The sequence below is a fragment of the Podarcis muralis genome, chromosome 13, assembly GCF_964188315.1.
Source record: "Podarcis muralis chromosome 13, rPodMur119.hap1.1, whole genome shotgun sequence".
Lineage (NCBI taxonomy): Eukaryota > Metazoa > Chordata > Lepidosauria > Squamata > Lacertidae > Podarcis > Podarcis muralis.
In genome coordinates, this window is record NC_135667.1 from 5,430,784 (window position 1) to 5,450,196 (window position 19,413).

Genomic DNA, 19,413 nt, shown 5'->3' on the forward strand with positions numbered 1-19,413 from the left:
TACTGGTGGTTAACCCTTCCCGGCCTTCAAGTGGACGGGCTGAAGTTGGATATAGTCGGTTAGGACCAATGCCTAAGCCAATACCGCTCATCACCTGTAACCAATAAAGTTGTGGCCTTGTTTAGCCCATTAACCTTAATAATTGGGTCATGTGTTTTATTTCCACGGGGGGAGGGCGGGAACTCGCCACGCAACTGGAGGCAGGGGTGGGGTGTGGGGAGGGTATAACACAGGGCTCCTGGTCCACTCTCGAGTGTTAGATGGCAAGAGCAAGCCAGCAGAAAATCACACCGAGCAAGTTGGAGTCAACTCTTTTTTTCAAATGCAAAAACAGGATCTGCACAGGAGTGTCAGGGATAATGAGCACAGGAGCTCAGCTCCGGAAGTTCTTGCCCCCATGAAGCAGTTGCCAAGACTGAAGATTGCCGCCTCCCCACAGCTGCCTAAGTTCCCTTCTCTGTAGGATTCCCCCCAAGTAATTGGAGACTGGGCCTGCCTGCAGCCAACCAACCACTCCTCTGCCCTTTTCATGCCTCTTCTGGTTCTGGGAGACAAGTGGGGAGCATAGCTGTCAAGTTACAGATTTGAAAATAAGGGACCAGCAGCCAAAATAAGGGATTTTCAGGGCACAGCTATGTTCAACTTCTGAGCCCCTCCGAGCCAAAGGCAGAAAGCCCAGCCAGCAGCCAAACGGAGCCTCAAGCGGTGGTTCCCACAGCGCAGCAACCCGGCAAAGGGGATGCAGCAAGGAAAACCACCGTCACCTCTCCGCTGGGAAGCGCTGAGCAAAGGCGAGTCCCCAGGCAACGCGGCCGATTTGATCGGCACAAGGCATGCAAGCTCCACCCCCCAGTCGTTCTTAGACTCCTTATTGGGTGAGCAACGCAGCCAAGCAACCCAGTTGGAGCCTCCCTCCTCCCTGGCCGGCAGGGAGGGAGGGAGAGGAGCTGCTTCCTTTGAAACCCGGGAAATTTAAGGGACATCATCAGTAAGGGACAGCAGCGGGACACGGCGCTGGGATAAGGGACTTTCCCACCAAATAAGGGACGGTTGACAGCTATGGTGGGGAGGGGAGTGTGGTGGTCAGGTGGGATTGCTATGAGGAATTATGAACAATGAAGCAAGCCATTGTGTTGGCGATGAAAGCATTGCTTTGACTGGGCTTGGGCCATTTGACATGAGTTCTTATTCAACCCCACAAGCCTCTGCATCTCTGCCCCATTTTCTCTAGGCTTGACAAGTCACATACACAGATGATTCACCGGGCATCCTGGGCCATAAAGATAGGAGGTAGCATTGATGTGGTTTTGTTAATCTTTGGGCCAGGAAACAGAGTTTCACATGGAGGTGATAAAAATTTGCTAAATGCATTCCTCCTTAATTCCTTTTTTATTTACCCTAAACATGTATGCATGCTCAAATTAGTTCTTTGTAGTTAAAAGGATTCCTCTGATCTGACTTTGTCCCCACGTGGTGATTTTTTGAAATGCTCAGAGGAAATCCGATTGGTTCTTACAAACGCTGTGTAAGAGTTCTTTTGTTAATGAAACGGCCTGGACGAGGGAGTGGCTATTGGCACTTCCTCCCAGAGTCTTGCTGGTCAAGCCTTGTGTCTATTTTAATAATAATAATAATAATAATAATAATTTTTATTTATACCCCACCCTCCCCAGCCAAGGCCGGGCTCAGGGCAGCTAACAAGCAATAATAAAAACAAGTTGAATGAATACAACTTAAAAACAAGATTAAAATACAACATTGAAACATTGAAACATTAAAATGCAGCCTCATCACAGGAGGAGAAAGGAAAAAAGAAAGAGGGGGAGGGAATCAAGTTGATTCCAAGCCAAAGGCCAGGCGCAACAACTCTGTCTTACAGGCCCTGCGGAACGAAGTTAGATCCTGCAGGGCCCTGGTCTCATAAGACAGAGTGTTCCACCAAGTCAGGGCCAGTACTGAAAAGGCCCTGGCTCTGGTTGAGGCTAATCTGATTTCCATAGGGCCCAGGACCTCTAAGGTGTTGCTATTTATGGACCTTAAGGTCCTCTGTGGGGCATACTGGGAGAGGCGGTCCTGTAGGTATGAGGGTCCTAGGCGTGAAGGGCTTTAAAGGTCAAAACCAGCACCTTAAATCAGGGTTCAGTCCTTTCCGTTGCCTTCAGAATACAACAGGGAGCTTGTTGCAGCAGGAGGGGAAGACACCTGAGACTCTTCACCAGCCAGACTCATTTCTTGGCCTCCCTCCTCTCCAGCCTCCACTCCTACCTCTGATTCTGGACTGCTCTCTGACACATCCTCTTCCTGCTCACTAAGCCCTGTTGCCTCTTCAGCTTGCAACATCATCTCTTCCCAGTCTGCTCCCTCTTCTACCTCTGACCACTCAACGTTGTCCCACCCCCTTGGCTCCGAAGCATCTTCCCTTGGGCAGCTGGTGACCCCCAGCACTCCTCTGCGTCCAACCAATGTGTGACAGAAGAGCCTAGCTACTGGATCAGGCCCAGAGGCTCACCTAGTCCGGCATCCTGTTCGCCCAGCATCTAAGCAGATGGGAAGCCCGAAAGTTGAGCACAACAACACTCTGCCTGTTTGCGATTTGCAGCACACCGCCTGCAGCACTGGACGTACTGGGCAATATTTGGCAGGATCCTGTTTCCTCCTCAACTCTGCCCAGAAGCCTTCTGAGGAACAGGAACCCTTGGACTATGTTTGACGTGCTTTTGAACTGCTAGGTTGGCAGGAGCAGGGACCGAGCAACGGGAGCTCACCCTGTTGCGGGGATTCGAACCGCCGACCTTCTGTTCAGCAAGTCCTAGGCTCTGTGGTTTAACGCACAGAGCCACCCGCGTCCCTTAACGGCATCTCCATTAGGGGCCTGGAATTTCCTGTGCCTGAAAACCTGGAGTGTCGCTGCCAGTCAGTGTTGACAATATTGAGTTAAAGGGACCCATGGTATACAGCAGAGTCCCATGTCCCAAAGATCCTAACTGCTCCTCCTTCAAATGCGCCTGTTCTATCCTGGGCAAATGGCTTCGACCGTTTCTAAGAACGTAGTATTTGATAGCACTTGTGCACGTGCAAAGAGGCACCTACCGGAAACGGGGGTCTTGTTGAACCAGAAAACCTTCCGGATGTCTTCCATTTTCTTCCAAGACTCCTGGCAGTCCATGAACCCCTTCAGCTTCACCTCCATCAGTCTAAAGGAATCACAGAATCGTAAGAGTCGGAAGGGACACCGGAGGGTCATCTAGTCCAACCCCATGTGGTGTGGGGAGAAGGGGGGGGAGAGAAGAATCGGCGACAGCTGAGGACCATGGATCTGAGTGTTAACAGCTGCTGCTTGTTGCAGGAGTTTATGTATAGGGGGGGTTGCCCCTCCAGCAGATATCATGCACATGCAGCCCACTACCAAAACCAGCGCAGTCACTTTTGTGACTTTTGAGATTTGTCCCCACAAAACACCCCATCACAGTTTCTTCCTATCTATTCAAAGGGCCTTTGCTGCACGATACCAAATGTAAGAATTCACTGATCAATGTATCTCTGTACTGGCTCACTGGGAAAACTTCAGAAATTCATATAATGTGAGCTGAGCTCCTCCACAGCCCCTCTGCCTGAGTGATAGTCCCTGGCATCCTGATACCTGAGTGCCAGACAGGTAGCCATTCCAGAAATAACAAACCCAGATGAAGACAAAAGGGTGTGATTGACTTGGCTGGGAAACAGGGAAATGTAAAGATATTTTTTGTTACACTTGATGGGTGTTTGGTGGAGGGCAAGGAGAGCCATGGGGCAGGGTCCAGGATGCTCAGATTACTGCCACCAGACCTCCCCTTTCATGATGTATCCATGATGTAGTTTGTGTGGGGGGGGGTGTAACATGGGGATTAGGTAAAGGTAAAGGGATCCCTGACCGTTAGGTCCAGTCGTGGCTGACTCTGGGGTTGCAGTGCTCATCTCTCTTTACTGGCCGAGGGAGCTGGGGTACAGCTTCCGGGTCATGTGGCCAGCATGACTAAGCCGCTTCTGGCGAACCAGAGCAGCGCACGGAAACGCCGTTTACCTTCCCGCCGGAGTGGTACCTATTTATCTACTTGCAATTTGACGTGCTTTCAAACTGCTAGGTTGGCAGGAGCAGGGACCGAGCAACGGGAGCTCACCCCGTCGCAGGGATTTGAACCGCCGACCTTCTGATCGGCAAGTCCTGTGGTTTAACCCACAGCACCACCCGCGTCCCAACATGGGGATTAGCAGCTAATAAAAGTTTGGGTTCTCTTTTGTTTGGGGCTTCCATCTTGTTCCACCTGGTGGCAGGTGGGAGTCCTGTCGCGACAGCCTTCAATAAAGACCAAGCCTACCGGCTGCTGTTTTGCTCTGGTATTCCTGGCTGGGGTCCTTGTTTTTTTGTCCAAGGGAGCCCTCGGATTTCTCCGTTAACATGCTTCATAGCAATTATTTGCTGCTTCATAGCAAACAATTAACAACAGGGGAATGGGGGCAGCTGGAGATCAGCTTACTAGGAATGCGGCTGGTCGTCAAACGGCAATCCTTTCCTTTCGGCATTGCAGATTACCACCCTGTCTTGCTGGCTGAACTGGAAAGGGGGGCTGCTATCTTAGATCACGTCCCCTTGTGAAAGAGACCTTGGGGCAGGAATCTCCCCTGCAAAGTGGCACAGCATGCCTGTTTGCACAGTGACGGCCAGTGAAGTGTTTTCGGACTTTGGACTTAAATTGCAGAGTTGGAAGGGACCTCCAGGGCTCATCTAGTCCAACCCTCTTCGATGCACGAGAGGCCGACATGCATTATTCTATCACATGACTTCAAAATGCGGTAAGACAGCCCTGCCGGGTGTTATTTTTTTTGGGGGGGGGAGGAGGGTTGTTTTCATTCTGCTGAGTGGGGCCCCGGACTCCTGCCCTCAAAGGCCTGTCCGTTTTTGGTTTCCTCTCGTGAAAATTCAACAGAAAATTCAACGTTCAGTGTAGTGGAATGGTGTCAAGACCAGGACCTGGGAAACCAGGGTTCGGATCCCTACAAGGCTGTGAAGTTCACTGGGTGTAAGCTTGGGCCAGTCACTGCCTCTCTCAGCCTAGCCTACCTCACAGGGTTGCTGTGGGAATTAAATAATAATAATAATAATAATAATAATAATAATAATAATAATAATAATAATAATAATAATAATATATTTAAACCCCGCCCATCTGGGCGGCTTCCAACAAAACACTAAAATACAATAACCTATTAAACATTAAAAGCTTCCCTAAACAGGGCTGCCTTCAGATGTCTTCTAAAAGTTTGGTAGTTATTTTTCTCTTTGACATCTGGTGGGAGGGAGTTCCACAGGGCAGGTGCCACTACTGAGAAGGCCCTCTGCCTTGTTCCCTGTAACTTGGCTTCTCGCAGTGAGGGAACCGCCAGAAGGCCCTCGGTGCTGGACCTCAGTGTCCAGGCAGAACGATGGGGGTGGAGACGCTCCTTCATATATACTGGACCAAGGCCATTTAGGGCTTTAAAGGTCAGCACCAACACTTTGAATTGCGCTCGGAAACATCCTAGGAGCCAATGTAGGTCTTTCAAGAACGGTTTTATATGGTCTCGGTGGCTGCCCTCAGTCACCAGTCTAGCTGCCGCATTCTGGATTAGTTGTAGTTTCCGGGTCACCTTCAAAGGTAGCCCCACGTAGAGCGCATGGCAGTAGTCCAAGCGAGTGATAACTAGAGCATGCACCGCTCTGGCGGTGCATGCTCTACTCTAATAATAATAACAATAATAATAATTTTTTAAAAATAAATTTATTTATACCCCGCCCTCCCTGGCCAGAGCCGGGCTCAGGGCGGCTAACACCAATAAAATTTCAGTAAAAACATAATATATATATAAAAAATTTAAATACAGGTTAAAATGCAATTTAAACTGCAGCCTCATTTTAAAAGTCAAAAGCATAAGGGGAGGGAAACATAAGGGTCATAGATGAGGAGGGGGAGAAGAACCACACAGTCCATTCTGAGCTCCTTGGAGGTGAAGGTGGAATATAAACGCAACAAGCAATTTTTAAATGTATAATGCACTCTTTTTAAAACAAAACACAGTTCCCTCCAATATAATGCATTTTGTGTGTGCTACTGCCAGTCATTCTTATGCACACTTTTAATGTTTGCGTACATTATTAGGGCCACTGCCCTGGAAAATTCGGGGTGCATTTCTGCCTCTGACTGCAGCCGCTATCCTGTTTTGCAAAGAAGTGAGAGGCGCATTGGTTGCTGCAACGCCAATTTTACTTCTGGACCTGCCCGCCCACTGGACCTGCGGCCCTTGGAATGCTGCTGAAGACTGGACGTGGCCCTCAGGCTCGGAAAAATTCCCCTCCCTGCTCTTGCCTCGGTTGCAAAAGGACCGATAGCAACTGCAATAACCGGCTGCGATAACCCCTGTTCACCGATTCCAGTGTGTGGCAAAGCATCGCAGCTCAGGACCCAAAAGGGAGCAGACCAGCTTGTTCGACACCCAAAAGTCAAGACAGACAGAGAGCCGGTCAGATCCTGACTGCTAAATAAATAAAAAAATATTTATTTATTTTTATATCCCGCCCTCCCCAGCCGAAGCCGGGCTCAGAGTGGCTAACAACAATAAAAGTAACACAACGTTCTAAAATTAATTCAAAATCAATGCTGGCTTTTCTCGGCTTTCAGGACTCACGTGAGCTTTGACCGCAGAAGGAAAGTGCTGAGCTTGGTAAATGAAAACTTCACGTTGGTGTTCAGCTCCTCAATGTTCTCCACAGCCAGGCAATGAGGCATCCCTGGTGCAAATTCTGCCCACCTGGTTTTTAAAATCAAGATTTCAATGGGGAGAAGTTTGTTTGTTTTATTATTATTTTTTGAAAAGTTTTTATTGTTAAAATAATTCAGCGTTAATACACACATATTGCGAATATACAAACATACATTTCATACAATCCTTAACAATGTTCAAACATACCTACACTCAATCCCACAGATAATTCCTTTTCCCTTCACCATCCACCACCCCTCACCCCACCCTTGTGTTAGACTTCCAATCTACAGTGGTGCCTCGCAAGACGAAACTACTGGTAGGTTAAAACCCTTCTCCCTGACATGCTAGATTTATAGGTGCGGGGATTCTACATACACACCCCGCATTCATGCTCCCCATAATCATTTGAGCTATTAAACTGCAATCTGGAATAAATTGTTCCAGGTGGGGCAGGGAGGCTCAGTGAGCTCCTTGGAAGTCAGTGAGGGGGACTAGCTCTTGACAAGTGTTAAATCAAGGTGTTTAAGGACTAGTATTGCAAAATTCACCCCCTTTTAAAAACAAAAAACAAATCTTTCAACTCTGTCCTTCTGGGGTGGGGGGATTGTTTAGAGTTTTTATTGTTGCTGTTATCCGTATTATTATTATTTTTGTACAGTGGTACCTCAGGTTAGGGACGCGGGTGGTAAACTACCGGTAGGTTAAAACCCTTCTCCCTGACATGCTAGATTTATAGGTGCGGGGATTCTCATACGTAAAAGCCTCAGCACCTAGGACTTGCCGATCGAAAGGTCGGCGGTTCAAATCCCCGCGGCGGGGTGCGCTCCCGCTGCTCGGTCCCAGCGCCTGCCAACCTAGCAGTTCGGAAGCACCTCCGGGTGCAAGTAGATAAATAGGTACCACTCCAGCGGGAAGGTAAACGGTGTTTCCATGTGCTGCGCTGGTTCGCCGGAGCAGCTTCGTCACGCTGGCCACGTGACCCGGAAGTGTCTGCGGACAGCACTGGCTCCCGGCCTCTAGAGTGAGATGGGCGCACAACCCCAGAGTCTGTCAAGACTGGCCTGTACGGGCAGGGGTACCTTTACCTTTTACCTCAGGTTAAGTACTTAATTCGTTCCGGAGGTCTGTACTTAACCTGAAACTGTTCTTAACCTGAAGCACCACTTTAGCTAATGGGGCCTCCTGCTGCCGCTGTGCAATTCCTGTTCTCATCCTGAGGTAAAGTTCTTAACCTGAAGCACTATTTCTGGGTTAGAAGAGTCTGTAACCTGAAGCGTATGTAACTTAAAGCATATGTAACCCGAGGTACCACTGTATCTTTAGTCTTATAATGATTTATGTGGGAATTGTTCAACGGCGGCTGTGTGCTTTTTGACATGTTTTATTTATCGTTCGTGGCTCCTTTGGTTATTTTTGTAATGATGTAGGCCTCTTCATGTTGTAAACCACCTCAGGCTTGGCTTTTGCTATGGAAAGGGGTCATACAAATTAAATTATGAGGGTGGTGATATTTGGAGAACGCCAAACGAAGTGTAGGCAAGCACGTTTTGTTCCGCCGGGTTTGCTGAAAGACTATTTCATTGGGAAATAATTCCACTGATATTGGCTGACATGCAGCAGCACCGAATGACTCATTGCATGTCAGGAGAAGGGAAGTGAAGTGGATACAAGTATTTAGGAGAAGCATTTATGTATGCAACAACAGCAGCAAGAATTACCAGTATATTAGCACAAGCTTGGAAGATAGAAGAAATACCAACGAAAAAACAATGGCAAGGGAAACTTACGGAACATGCAGAACCGGCAAAATGAACAGATAAATTACACGAAAAGGATAGCAAAGACTTTAAGAGAGAATGGGAACCATTTGCAACATATATGAGGAGGCAACATAAAGAATTGGACTCATTGGCAGGGTTTGAATAAACATACACAATTGTATATAACAAAAAGTAAGACTGTATGTATTGGGAACATTTTGGGAAACAACACGCAGGGTGAGTAATATGGAAATAAAACAAAATGGGAATACGAGGGAAGTCCAGGGGGGGAGATATGGAAAATTGTTAGAGAAATATTGTTAGAGGATGTATATATGGAAAAACCAATAAAAAATATTTTTTTAAAAACGAAATAAATATTTAGGAGAAGCTGCTCTCTAGAGAGTTGGGTCATTGGTGCATTGAACTCAATTTTGCCCACACTGGCTGGCAGCAGAGGCTTTCCGAGGTACTGTATTTCTTGCTCTATAAGACTCACTTTTTCCCTCCTAAAAAGTAAGGGGAAATGTGTGTGCGTCTTATGGAGCGAATGCAGGCTGCGCAGCTATCCCAGAAGCCAGAACAGCAAGAGGGATTGCTGCTTTCACTGCGCAGCGATCCCTCTTGCTGTTCTGGCTTCTGAGATTCAGAATATTTTTTTTTCTTGTTTTCCTCCTCCAAAAACTAGGTGCGTCTTGTGGTCTGGTGCATCTTATAGAGCGAAAAATACAGTATCTCTTCCAGCTCCACCTGGGGATCGAACCAGGCACCTTCTGCACCCAAAAGAGGTGCTGTGCCTGCTGAGGTACAGCTCTGAAGGCAAGATCTCCTCACCTGTACGCCTCCTGTCTCGCCTTCACCTCCTCTGCCCGGTGGTGCAAAAGCAACTGGTTTCCGTCATCGTCACAAACCAGTTTGGCTGGAAGGAGAGAAGAAACGGAGCGCTGTTGTTTAAAAAGACATTTGCATTTGACACATGAAAACTTTCCACTGGAGAGGGTGGCTTAGCAGACAAGGGCCTGCGAGGTCAGGGTTCAAATCCCCGCTCAGCCATAAAGTTCACTGGGCTGCCTTGGGTCTGTTGTAAACAAAAACTGCCCTTTCCCCTTATGGGGTATCCAAGAGCCCATATAGAGTCCTTACATAGGTTCCCTATTGGTAGGAGAGAATAAGAGGCCAAGCAGAGAATATTGAGAAGCAAAGCTGCTAGTAAGCTTGATCTTTATTGATCTGTTGCAACAGGGTGCTCCCATCACACGCAGGAAAGGAGGAGGAACCCAGAAAAATGGTGTGCAAGGCCTTATAAAGACTTTTGAAATTCCCCTCCTGTAGATCAAGCCCACCCCCAGAAACATCATACATACATCACAGAAGGGGTGTAACCTAAGACCACCCCTCAGATACATCATACCTGCATCACAGAAAAGGCGGTCTAAAACAGAAATTTGAATATTGTTTTTCTCCTGTCCGTTGTTTTATCTCCTGTCTGGCAGGTTACTTGATTGGATTGCCTGGGGAGCCTGGCCGTTCTTTTGTAGTGATAAATACTTAGTGTCTGGGCCATGTCACAGGCTCACACCCTATTCATATCTTAAATGTGTCCTTAAGATGGGATTTGTGAGGAAAGAGACCATGGGGAGGCTTTTCCAGTTTGACCTTGCAGGGAAAACATTTGCTCAGTTTAGGAATCAAAATGGCTTCAGGTCAGTCTTCCTGTGCTGATCTATGTATGTGCGGTTATGAACATAACCATATATCTAAGACCTCAAAATTCCTATCGCAGGCCAAACACCCTCTCTTGGCCTAAGCCTGCCTCAAAGGGTTGTTGTGTAGATAAAAACAGGTGGGGGAAGAGAGAGCCAGGTACACCGCTGTGGAAGAACGGGGAGCTACGAATGAATAAGTCTGAGGTGGCTCCGAGCAGCGACAGCCTCATTTGACTATGAGTATTAAAATTCTGACCCGCCCTTCGCCAACAGGTCCCAGAGCAGGTTACAGCAACGGAAAATTCAGAATTGATATGCAAAACATGTTCACAGGGTGGTTCTGGAAAAGTTGGCAGGGGTGCCAGCTTCAATAAAATATTGGAGGGGGGGAGCAGGTAAGCCCTGCCCCACATAATCCCATGATATAGAACATACACACCATTTGAATGGCAAAGCCCATCAACTTTTGAAATATTTTCTGAAATATTTTATTAGGGGCGCCAAAGGGACCTCGTCCCCGAGGAGTTAGAAAGTGAGGCATTGGGAGGGGCTGGCTAATAATTATGGTGCTGGAGAAGACTCTTGAGAGTCCCATGGACTGCAAGAAGATCAAACGCATCCATTCTTAAGGAAATCAGCCCTGAGTGCTCACTGGAAGGACAGATCGTGAAGCTGAGGCTCCAGTACTTTGGCCACCTCATGAGAAGAGAAGACTCCCTGGAGAAGACACTGATGCTGGGAAAGATGGAGGGCACAAGGAGAAGGGGACGACGGAGGACGAGATGGTTGGATAGTGTTTTCGAGGTTACCAGCATGAGTTTGACCAAACTGCGGGAAGTAGTGGAGGACAGAGGTGCCTGGCGTGCTCTGGTCCATGGGGTCACGAAGAGTCGGACACGACTAAACGACTAAACAACAACAACAACATAGCCAGTAATTGCATGCAACCAGTCAGGCAAGCCACACAGGCTAGCAATCTATAAATAATCGGTTGCGGGCCAAGTTTTTGCGAAGCTTGTGTACGGACTGATGGGCCGTGGGGCCGTGCAAACTGAGGCTACCTGGGGGAGTCACTTTGCCGCTTCTTGAGAGCTTCCAAGTGGCGGGTTGAAGTGCTTGCTTGGTATGAGTATATTGCTTGCTGTTTAGAATAAAATCTTGTATCTTCTCGCTCGCTTGTGTTTTGTATGACAGTGGTACCTCGGAATTCGAATGGCTCTGTTCTCAGACGCCGAAAACCCGGATGGAAGTGCTCCGGTTTTTGAAAATTCATCGGAACACAAACGTCCAATGCGGCTTCCGCTGTTCAAAAACCTAGCTGTCAAGCCGTGCCTCGGAAGTCGAACGTTTCAGAAGTCAAACGGTCATCCAGAACGGATTACGTTCGAGTTCCGAGGTACCTCTGTACTTCTGAATCTAATTTTAAAAGAACCACCTTGCACTGGGCAAGACAGGTGTCATTCTGAGCGGACCCGGGTCTTGCCGCCCTTTTAATTTTGCCCCCGAGTCCCTCTCTCACCCCATGGCATCATGGGAAATGTGAACGGTGCGCAGAAACAACTGGAAACTCCCTTGTACCAAGTCAAGACCAGGGCTGGATTTAGGTTTGATGAGGCCCTAAGCTACTGAAGGTAATGGGGCCCTTTATATGTCCAGCTGTCCTTTGTCAACAACAAATTGTCGCTTTTTTGTTGTTGTTATTGAATATATGCTATATGGTAATTGATGGACCTAAAGGGGATCTCAAGCCATTTGCCCATGTTGCCCTGCAACCAGTCCATGCAGAATGTAGGCACCCTCTATATAGAAAGGAGCAAACCAGTGACTTTTTAAGGAGCAGGCTAGCAGGCGGGGCCCATGACTTACATCATAGGAGCCTACACAACACAAAACACTGTTGCTGTATGTAGGTTTTATTTTATTTGCTTTTTATCTTATATTTTGGAAATGTACATCCAGGTTTTTTTTTCCTTTAATTTTTTGGGGCCCCCAAGAGAGTGGGGCCTAAGCTATAGCTTGTTTAGCTTATATGTAAATCTGGCATTGGTCAAAACCATCGCTCTGTCTCGCTCAGTACTGTCAACAACACAGCCCAGCAAACTTCGTTCCCCAAGGTTTTAGGCGGGGGGACATTCCCAGCCCTACCGGTGTGGGGGTGGCACAAAGGGCCACAATATGTGTACCCCTGTGAAACCCTGAGTGTGCGGCTAATAGGGAAATTATGGTAGTGGCTTTAAGAAACTGCTGCCTTAAGGAAACTGTTGATTCTGCAAGTTCGGGGCAGAAATACAGCTAATACGTAAATCACAATATATAGCACAAAGCTAGAACGTAAGTTGCTACAAGAAGGAACACAGCACACAACAGAACGCAAATGGCTACACGGAACGCAGGTTCCCATAAACCACAGGGGCTTTTGCAACAGTGCGGAGGCCATGGGTGGGAATCAAAGCTGCGTCAGCAGAAACAGCCGGTGCTCATTGCGCAAGCGTACTAACCTGAAACGCATCTAACAATTTGAATGAGGCAATGATGTACATGACTGGATGAAATTAGAATGCTTTGTAAAAAAGTTATAAATACCCCCTCTTGCCATGAGGAGGGGGTCGGGACTTGGCAGAACATACCCTGACGGATCAATAAATGGCCAGACTTCATCTCCTCCCAGGTCCTGAGTTTTATAGTGGTACCTTGGTTTAAGAACAGCTTAGTTTATGAACAACTTGGATTAAGAATGCTGTAAACCCGGAAGGAGGTGTTTTGGTTTGCGAGCTTTGCCTTGGAATAAGAACATGTTCCGCTTCCTGTTGTAAATTTTTGTAAATTGAGTCCCCCACTGCTATGGGAAAGCACGCCTTGGTGAAGGAATGACCACTGGGTGTGGAGCACATTTCCACCCACAGACAAAGCCACAGCTGTCTGAACATCATGCCCTCTATCTAACCTTTGCTCTCAGTGGTCTGCCGTGCCCTGTCTGTGACATTTGTCTGCTTCGTCATACATTGTGCAAGAGGAGAGTGACGCGGGGGAAACAGGTGCCAGAATAACTTTGTACCACCCCTTGATCTCGGGACTGGAAGATATGTCAAGGTCACAGTCCAAAATGTATCTGACTGGTTTTGCATATTGTGCTAATAAAAAGATCCTCAGCAGAGCTAGCTGGCAGCTTGCCTGTGCACAGCTCACCTGCATTACCAACTCCCACCTCATGCCTTCACTTCACCATGGTTTAAGACCAATAGCTCCCCTTGTGGCTCCCAGGGGTGATAGGATGCTAGGAACAGAGGATCAAAAAGGAAAAAAACCTGAACTACAAAACAGATCCCAAATGAGTCAGCTGGACCATCACAAACAAGACCCATCAATTTTAAAAATGAAAGATACATCCCGCCTTGATATTCAGCCTCCTACAAGAGACAGCCTTTTGTCTCTTTTATTTTGTTTCTTTTGAAGTGAGAGCTGGACCATAAAGGAGGCTGATCGTCGAAGAATGGATGCTTTTGAATTATGGTCCTGGGGGAGACTCTTGAGAGTCCCATGGACTGCAAGAAGATCAAACCTCTCCATTCTGAAGGAAATCAGCCCTGAGTGCTCACTGGAAGGACAGATCCTGAAGCTGAGGCTCCAAGACTTTGGCCACCTCATGAGAAGAGAAGACTCCCTGGGAAAGACCCTGATGTTGGGAAAGATGGAGGGCCCAAGGAGAAGGGGACAACAGAGGACGAGATGGTTGGACAGTGTTCTCGAAGCTACCACATGAGTCTGACCAAACTGCGGGAGGCAGTGGAAGACAGAAGTGCCTGGCGTGCTCTGGTCCAGGGGGTCACGAAGAGTCGGACACGACTAAACGACTAAACAACAACAACAAGAGACAGCGAGGACTTCCTTTCTGTGGAAGAATACGCCTTAATAAACCGTTTCAGGTCATTGCAGCCCTCAGCTCAAATCGAAATCTTGGATAGACTAGACATACTCAGAAGCAGACTGGTCAAGAAGAACGAACACAATGAGACGTCGGCGGGATTACATTTGTGGCCCATATCCCCTAACTGCCTAGTGGATAAGAGGAAGGTGGGAGGCTCATTTAAATGCATAGATCCAGATCTCCAACTGCAGCCCCGTATGACAAGGCAGGATCAAATCAGGAAGACAAACCTGGTTTAAGAATGCTTTGGTTTAAGAACAGACTTCTGGAACGGATTAAGTTCGTAAACCAAGGTACCACTGTATTTACAACAGACTTAGGGGTTTTTATAGGGTTTGACCCCTCCCAATATTTGGCGTCTCGGTGGCTGGATTTCAGACCTTCTGTATGCAAAGCAATACTCTTCCTCTGAGTTACGAACCTTCCCAGGAGCTCAAATGCCCCCAGCCCCCCCAGCACTGTCTTTGGGGCCACAGTCTGGAATTATTTTCTGGAGGGAAGTGGCCCGACAGATGCCAGCCACCTCCAAGAGTTCACATACGATACATATTCTGGACTCACAGCTGTCCATGGAGGCGCAGGTCAATTCTGCGTCCAGGGCAGCTGTTTATCAGCTCCATCTGGTATGCAGGATGAGACCCTCCCTGCCCGCAGACTGTCTGGCCAGAGTGGTGCATGCTCTAGTTATCTACTGCAATGCTCTCTACTTGGGGCTACCGTTGAAGGTGACCCGGAAACGACAACTAATCCAGAATGTGGCAGCTAGACTGGTGACTGGGAGTGGCCGCCGAGACCACATAACACCGGTCCTGAAAGACCTTCATTGGCTCCCAGTACGTTTCCGAGCACAAGTCAAAGTGTTGTTGCTGACCTTGAAAGCCCGAAACGGCCTCAAAGGCCCAGTAGACCTGAAGGAGCATCTCCACCCCCATCGTTCTGCCCGGACACTGAGGTCCAGCTCCGAGGGCCTTCTGGCGGTTCCCTCCCTGCGAGAAGTGAAGCTACAGGGAACCAGGCAGAGGGCCTTCTGGGTGGTGGCGCCCGCCTAGTGGAACACCCTCCCATCAGATGTCAAGGAAATAAACAACTATCTGACTTTTAGAAGGCATTTGAAGGCGGCCCTGTTTAGGGAAGCTTTTAATGTTTAATAGATATGGCTGGGGAAACCCAGCCAGATGGGCGGGGTATAAATAAATTATTATTATTATTATTATTATTATTATTATTATTATTATTATTAACCAATGGGGTGGGATGATGACACTATCTCTGTGATTCCCGGCAGAAGGGACTTGGTGACCTGGGAGAGTTGGCCCTGCGTCGCCGTCCCAGCGAAGGGCTTCTCTGCAGGGATGCTACCAGCACCTCACCTGTCCCTTCTCTCAGCTCCAGGGTCGTGTACCCCTCGATCCACTGGTAGCAAGGGAAGCAGTACGTCTCTCCCTGTGGGGTGACGAGCTGGACAAAGTTGCAGTACCAGCTATCCTCGGGGAAGAAGAGGTAGGGTTCCTTGTGGAGCTGGATCAGCAGAATCGGGCCCAGCTCCTCATCACTGGGCACCTTGTATTCATCCACCTGCGGAAAGAAAAGGGACAGCCGCTGATTCGCCACGAGACCAGAAAGCAGAACTTCACCTGTTTGATCATGGATCTGTTAAAGCAGCTCTGGTCCGTGGGCCTATTTTTGGCCCATGTGGCCTCCCTCAATTTTGGCCGTGGAGCTGTTTTAGTCAAAGCAAGCCCCTCCAGCCGAACACCTCACATAGAATCATAGAATCATAGAGTTGGAAGAGACCACAAGGGCCATCGAGTCCAACCCCCTGCCAAGCAGGAAACACCATCAGAGCACTCCTGACATATGGTTGTCAAGCCTCTGCTTAAAGACCTCCAAAGAAGGAGACTCCACCACACTCCTTGGCAGCAAATTCCACTGTCGAACAGCTCTTACTGTCAGGAAGTTCTTCCTAATATTTAGGTGGAATCTTCTTTCTTGTAGTTTGGATCCATTGCTGTGTGTCCACTTCTCTGGAGCAGCAGAAAACAACCTTTCTCCCTCCTCTATGTGACATCCTTTTATATATTTGAACATGGCTATCATATCACCCCTTAACCTCCTCTTCTCCAGGCTAAACATGCCCAGCTCCCTTAACCGTTCCTCATAAGGCATCGTTTCCATGGAATGTGAACTGAGAGGCAGGAAGAGTCAAGGCTCATAGCTGTCAACTTTTCCCTTTTCTTGCGAGGAATCCTATTCGGAAAAAGGGAATTTCCCTTAAAAAAAGGGAAACGTTGACAGCTAGGCTCCTGCTCCTTTGCAAGTCAAGAATTACAGTGTAGACGTTTTATACATCTTGCATTTAAACTATCATTAAACTATAGTATAAACTATTATTGGTAAGGCATACTAAAGATGAAGAGGTTAAAGGGGTGATGATACAACGGGCTAAAGATTTTGGATATAATATTCAGCTAGAATCTTGGGGGAGGTTGTGGAAGGAAGGTGTTTACTGCATGTAGTGCACTTAAATAAAATGTCATGGGAATGATGTACAGATGGTATTTAACACCATCAAAACTTGCTAAAATGTACAGTGGTACCTCGCAAGACGAATGCCTCGCAAGACGGAAAACTCGCAAGACGAAAGGGTTTTTTGCTTTTTGAGCTACTTCACAAGACAATTTTCACTATGGGCTTGCTTCGCAAGACGGAAACGTCTTGCAAGTTTGTTTCCTTTTTCTTAACTACATTAATACAGTTGCGACTTGACTTCGAGGAGCAACTCATAGCACGCAGTGTGGTAGCCTTTTTTGAGGTTTTTGAAGACTTTGGTGATTTTTGAAGCTTTTCCAAAACTTTCCCGATACCGTGCTTCGCAAGACGAAAAAAATCGCAAGACGACAAAACTCGTGGAACGAATTAATTTCGTCTTGCGAGGCACCACTGTATAGGGCAGGAACTAAGGATTGTATGAAATGCAAAGGAAAGGAAGGTATCTTTTACCGCATGTGGTGGACTTGTAAAGAGGTAACGGGTTTTTGGGAAATGATAGATAATGAGTTAAAGAAAATGTTCAAAAATACTTTTGTTAAAAAACCAGAAGCCTTCGAGCAGCAGTAAAGTTTCCAGCTTGTTTTAGCCCCTAACTTTTGCTAATCGGCTTTTGAACTATGGGGGATATATCAGACTAAAGCCTGCCAACTAGATATTGGAGATTAGACCCCAGGGGGCCAGATAGGACAACCGTGGGAATTACTCTCACTGTACATGACTGCTGCGCAGAAGAAAAGGCACAAGGCTCAGTGGAAAAAGGAGATTTTAAAGAAAGTACTGCCGTTGCTACATCTGTCCCACTGACTCAAACAGCAATGGGGGGAATTGAGAGTTAAAAGAGAGGGATTTTAAATAACGTAGCAGTTGATTATTGGACTGTATTATATCGCTAAAAATGGGCAGAGAAAAAAGAAAGGAAAGGACTGAAAGGTGGAATTCTAAATGGAAACAATAAGAAGGACCAACGAAAGCGGAGTGGCAGATGAAGATAATGGACTTTGCAGAACTGGCAAATTTGACAGGAAAAATCCGAAACTGGCATGATCAAGTATTCCAAAAGGACTGGAGTAAATTTATACAATATTCGAAAGAACATTGTAAGCAATTAACATCACTAGCAGGGTTGTCTGGAGACCTGTAATGAGAAATTTTCTTCCTTTTTATATTTATTTAAATTCTGAGGTATTTCGTAATCAGTGTAATTAGAATTGCGTATAGAATAGCGTATAGAATGCTATGATATAAAGGTTAATTCTGAAATCTATGAGGCGGGAGGAAAGGAAGTGGACAGGCTCTAACGCAGGGGTCGGCAACCTAAGGCCCAAGGGCCACAAGCGACCCACAGGGGTCGTTTAACTGGCCCACAAGCTGCCCCCAAACTGAGCCGCCTGCTCAGCGAGTCCCCGCGGGGATTTGCTTCTGCAGTGCTGGAAATCGCATCTGCGCAGACGCAGAAAATCGCGGGCACAATCTACAGAGGGATCTCTACTGGAGTGAGCCAGCCCAGGCGAGGTAAACATTGCCAACTCCTGCTCTAGAGAGCTAGAGAGGTAAAGCAAATAATAATAATAATAATAATAATAATAATAATAATAATAATAATGATGATGATGATGATGATGTTGTATTATTTATACCCCGCCCATCTGGCTGGATTTCCCCAGCCACTCTGGGCAGCTTCCAACAGAACATTAAAATACAATAACCTATTAAACATTAAAAGCTTCCCTAGACAGGGCTGCCTTCAGATGTCTTCTAAAAGTCTGGTAGTTGTTTTTGACATCTGGTGGGAGGGAGTTCCACTGGGCGGGTGCCACCACCGAGAAGGCCCTCTGCCCAATTCCCTGTAACTTGGCTTCTCGCAGTGAGGGAACCGCCAGAAGGCCCTCAGAGCTGGACCTCAGTGTCCGGGCAGAACGATGGGGGCGGAGACGCTCCTTCAGATAATAATGATGTGGTTATATATTGTTAAATGGAAAGCTGATAAAAATTATTTACGTATATAAAAAGAATTGCAGTGGAGAGACGACCTCCTCAGGCCCCCCAAAGTCCCTGCCTCCCCCCACCCCAAAGTCCACCTCTGAAGATCCTCTCACCGCTCCGGGGGCGAAGTCCTTTCCCGTGTTGTTCAGCGTCTGTTTGGGGGTGCTGCCCCTGGAGCCCACCAGGGTGATGGAGACGGTGTCGAAGGTCCCCGAGCCCCAGAACGTCCCGGTTGCCACTTGGACCTTGTACGAAGCCATTAGGGTTCCTTCTTCGCTGCTGGACTCGGCCGGCCGTCTCCTGCAGTTGCTCTCCTCTTGATCCTTCGTGGGCTAAAGGTAAAGTCCAGAGGGAGGTATGAGGGAGTGGACGAACAAGATGCTTGGAAACTGGGAGGTGGCTGCAGTAGATCTGCCAGAGATAGCCCCTCTGCGTCATGCGGGCCAGAGGTTATCAGCAAGGGTGAAGAAATAGAGGGGGCCGCGGGTGGCGCTGTGGGCTAAACCACAGAGCCTAGGACTTGCCGATCAGAAGGTCGGCGGTTCGAATCCCCGCGACAGGGTGAGCTCCTGTTGCTCGGTCCCTGCTCCTGCCAACCTAGCAGTTCGAAAGCACGTCAAAGTGCAAGTAGATAAATAGGTACCACTCCAGCAGGAAGGTAAACGGCGTTTCCGTGCGCTGCTCTGGTTCACCAGAAGCGGCTTAGTCATGC

The 19,413-nt window shown here is 47.7% G+C and overlaps 1 protein-coding gene across 1 annotated transcript in view; it reads right to left on the reverse strand.

The window, feature by feature from the left end:
* The window catches only part of LOC114581886 (polyunsaturated fatty acid lipoxygenase ALOX15B-like), a 43,282-nt gene that overhangs the window by 16,258 nt on the left and 7,611 nt on the right, over positions 1-19,413 (reverse strand). The window contains exons 4-8 of the mRNA XM_028702583.2: positions 18,815-19,033; positions 15,539-15,743; positions 9,372-9,456; positions 6,700-6,822; positions 3,091-3,194 (exon numbers count right to left, since the gene is read on the reverse strand). Coding sequence (XP_028558416.2) covers positions 3,091-3,194; positions 6,700-6,822; positions 9,372-9,456; positions 15,539-15,743; positions 18,815-19,033 — 736 coding nt within the window. The remainder of the gene's footprint in view (positions 1-3,090; positions 3,195-6,699; positions 6,823-9,371; positions 9,457-15,538; positions 15,744-18,814; positions 19,034-19,413) is intronic.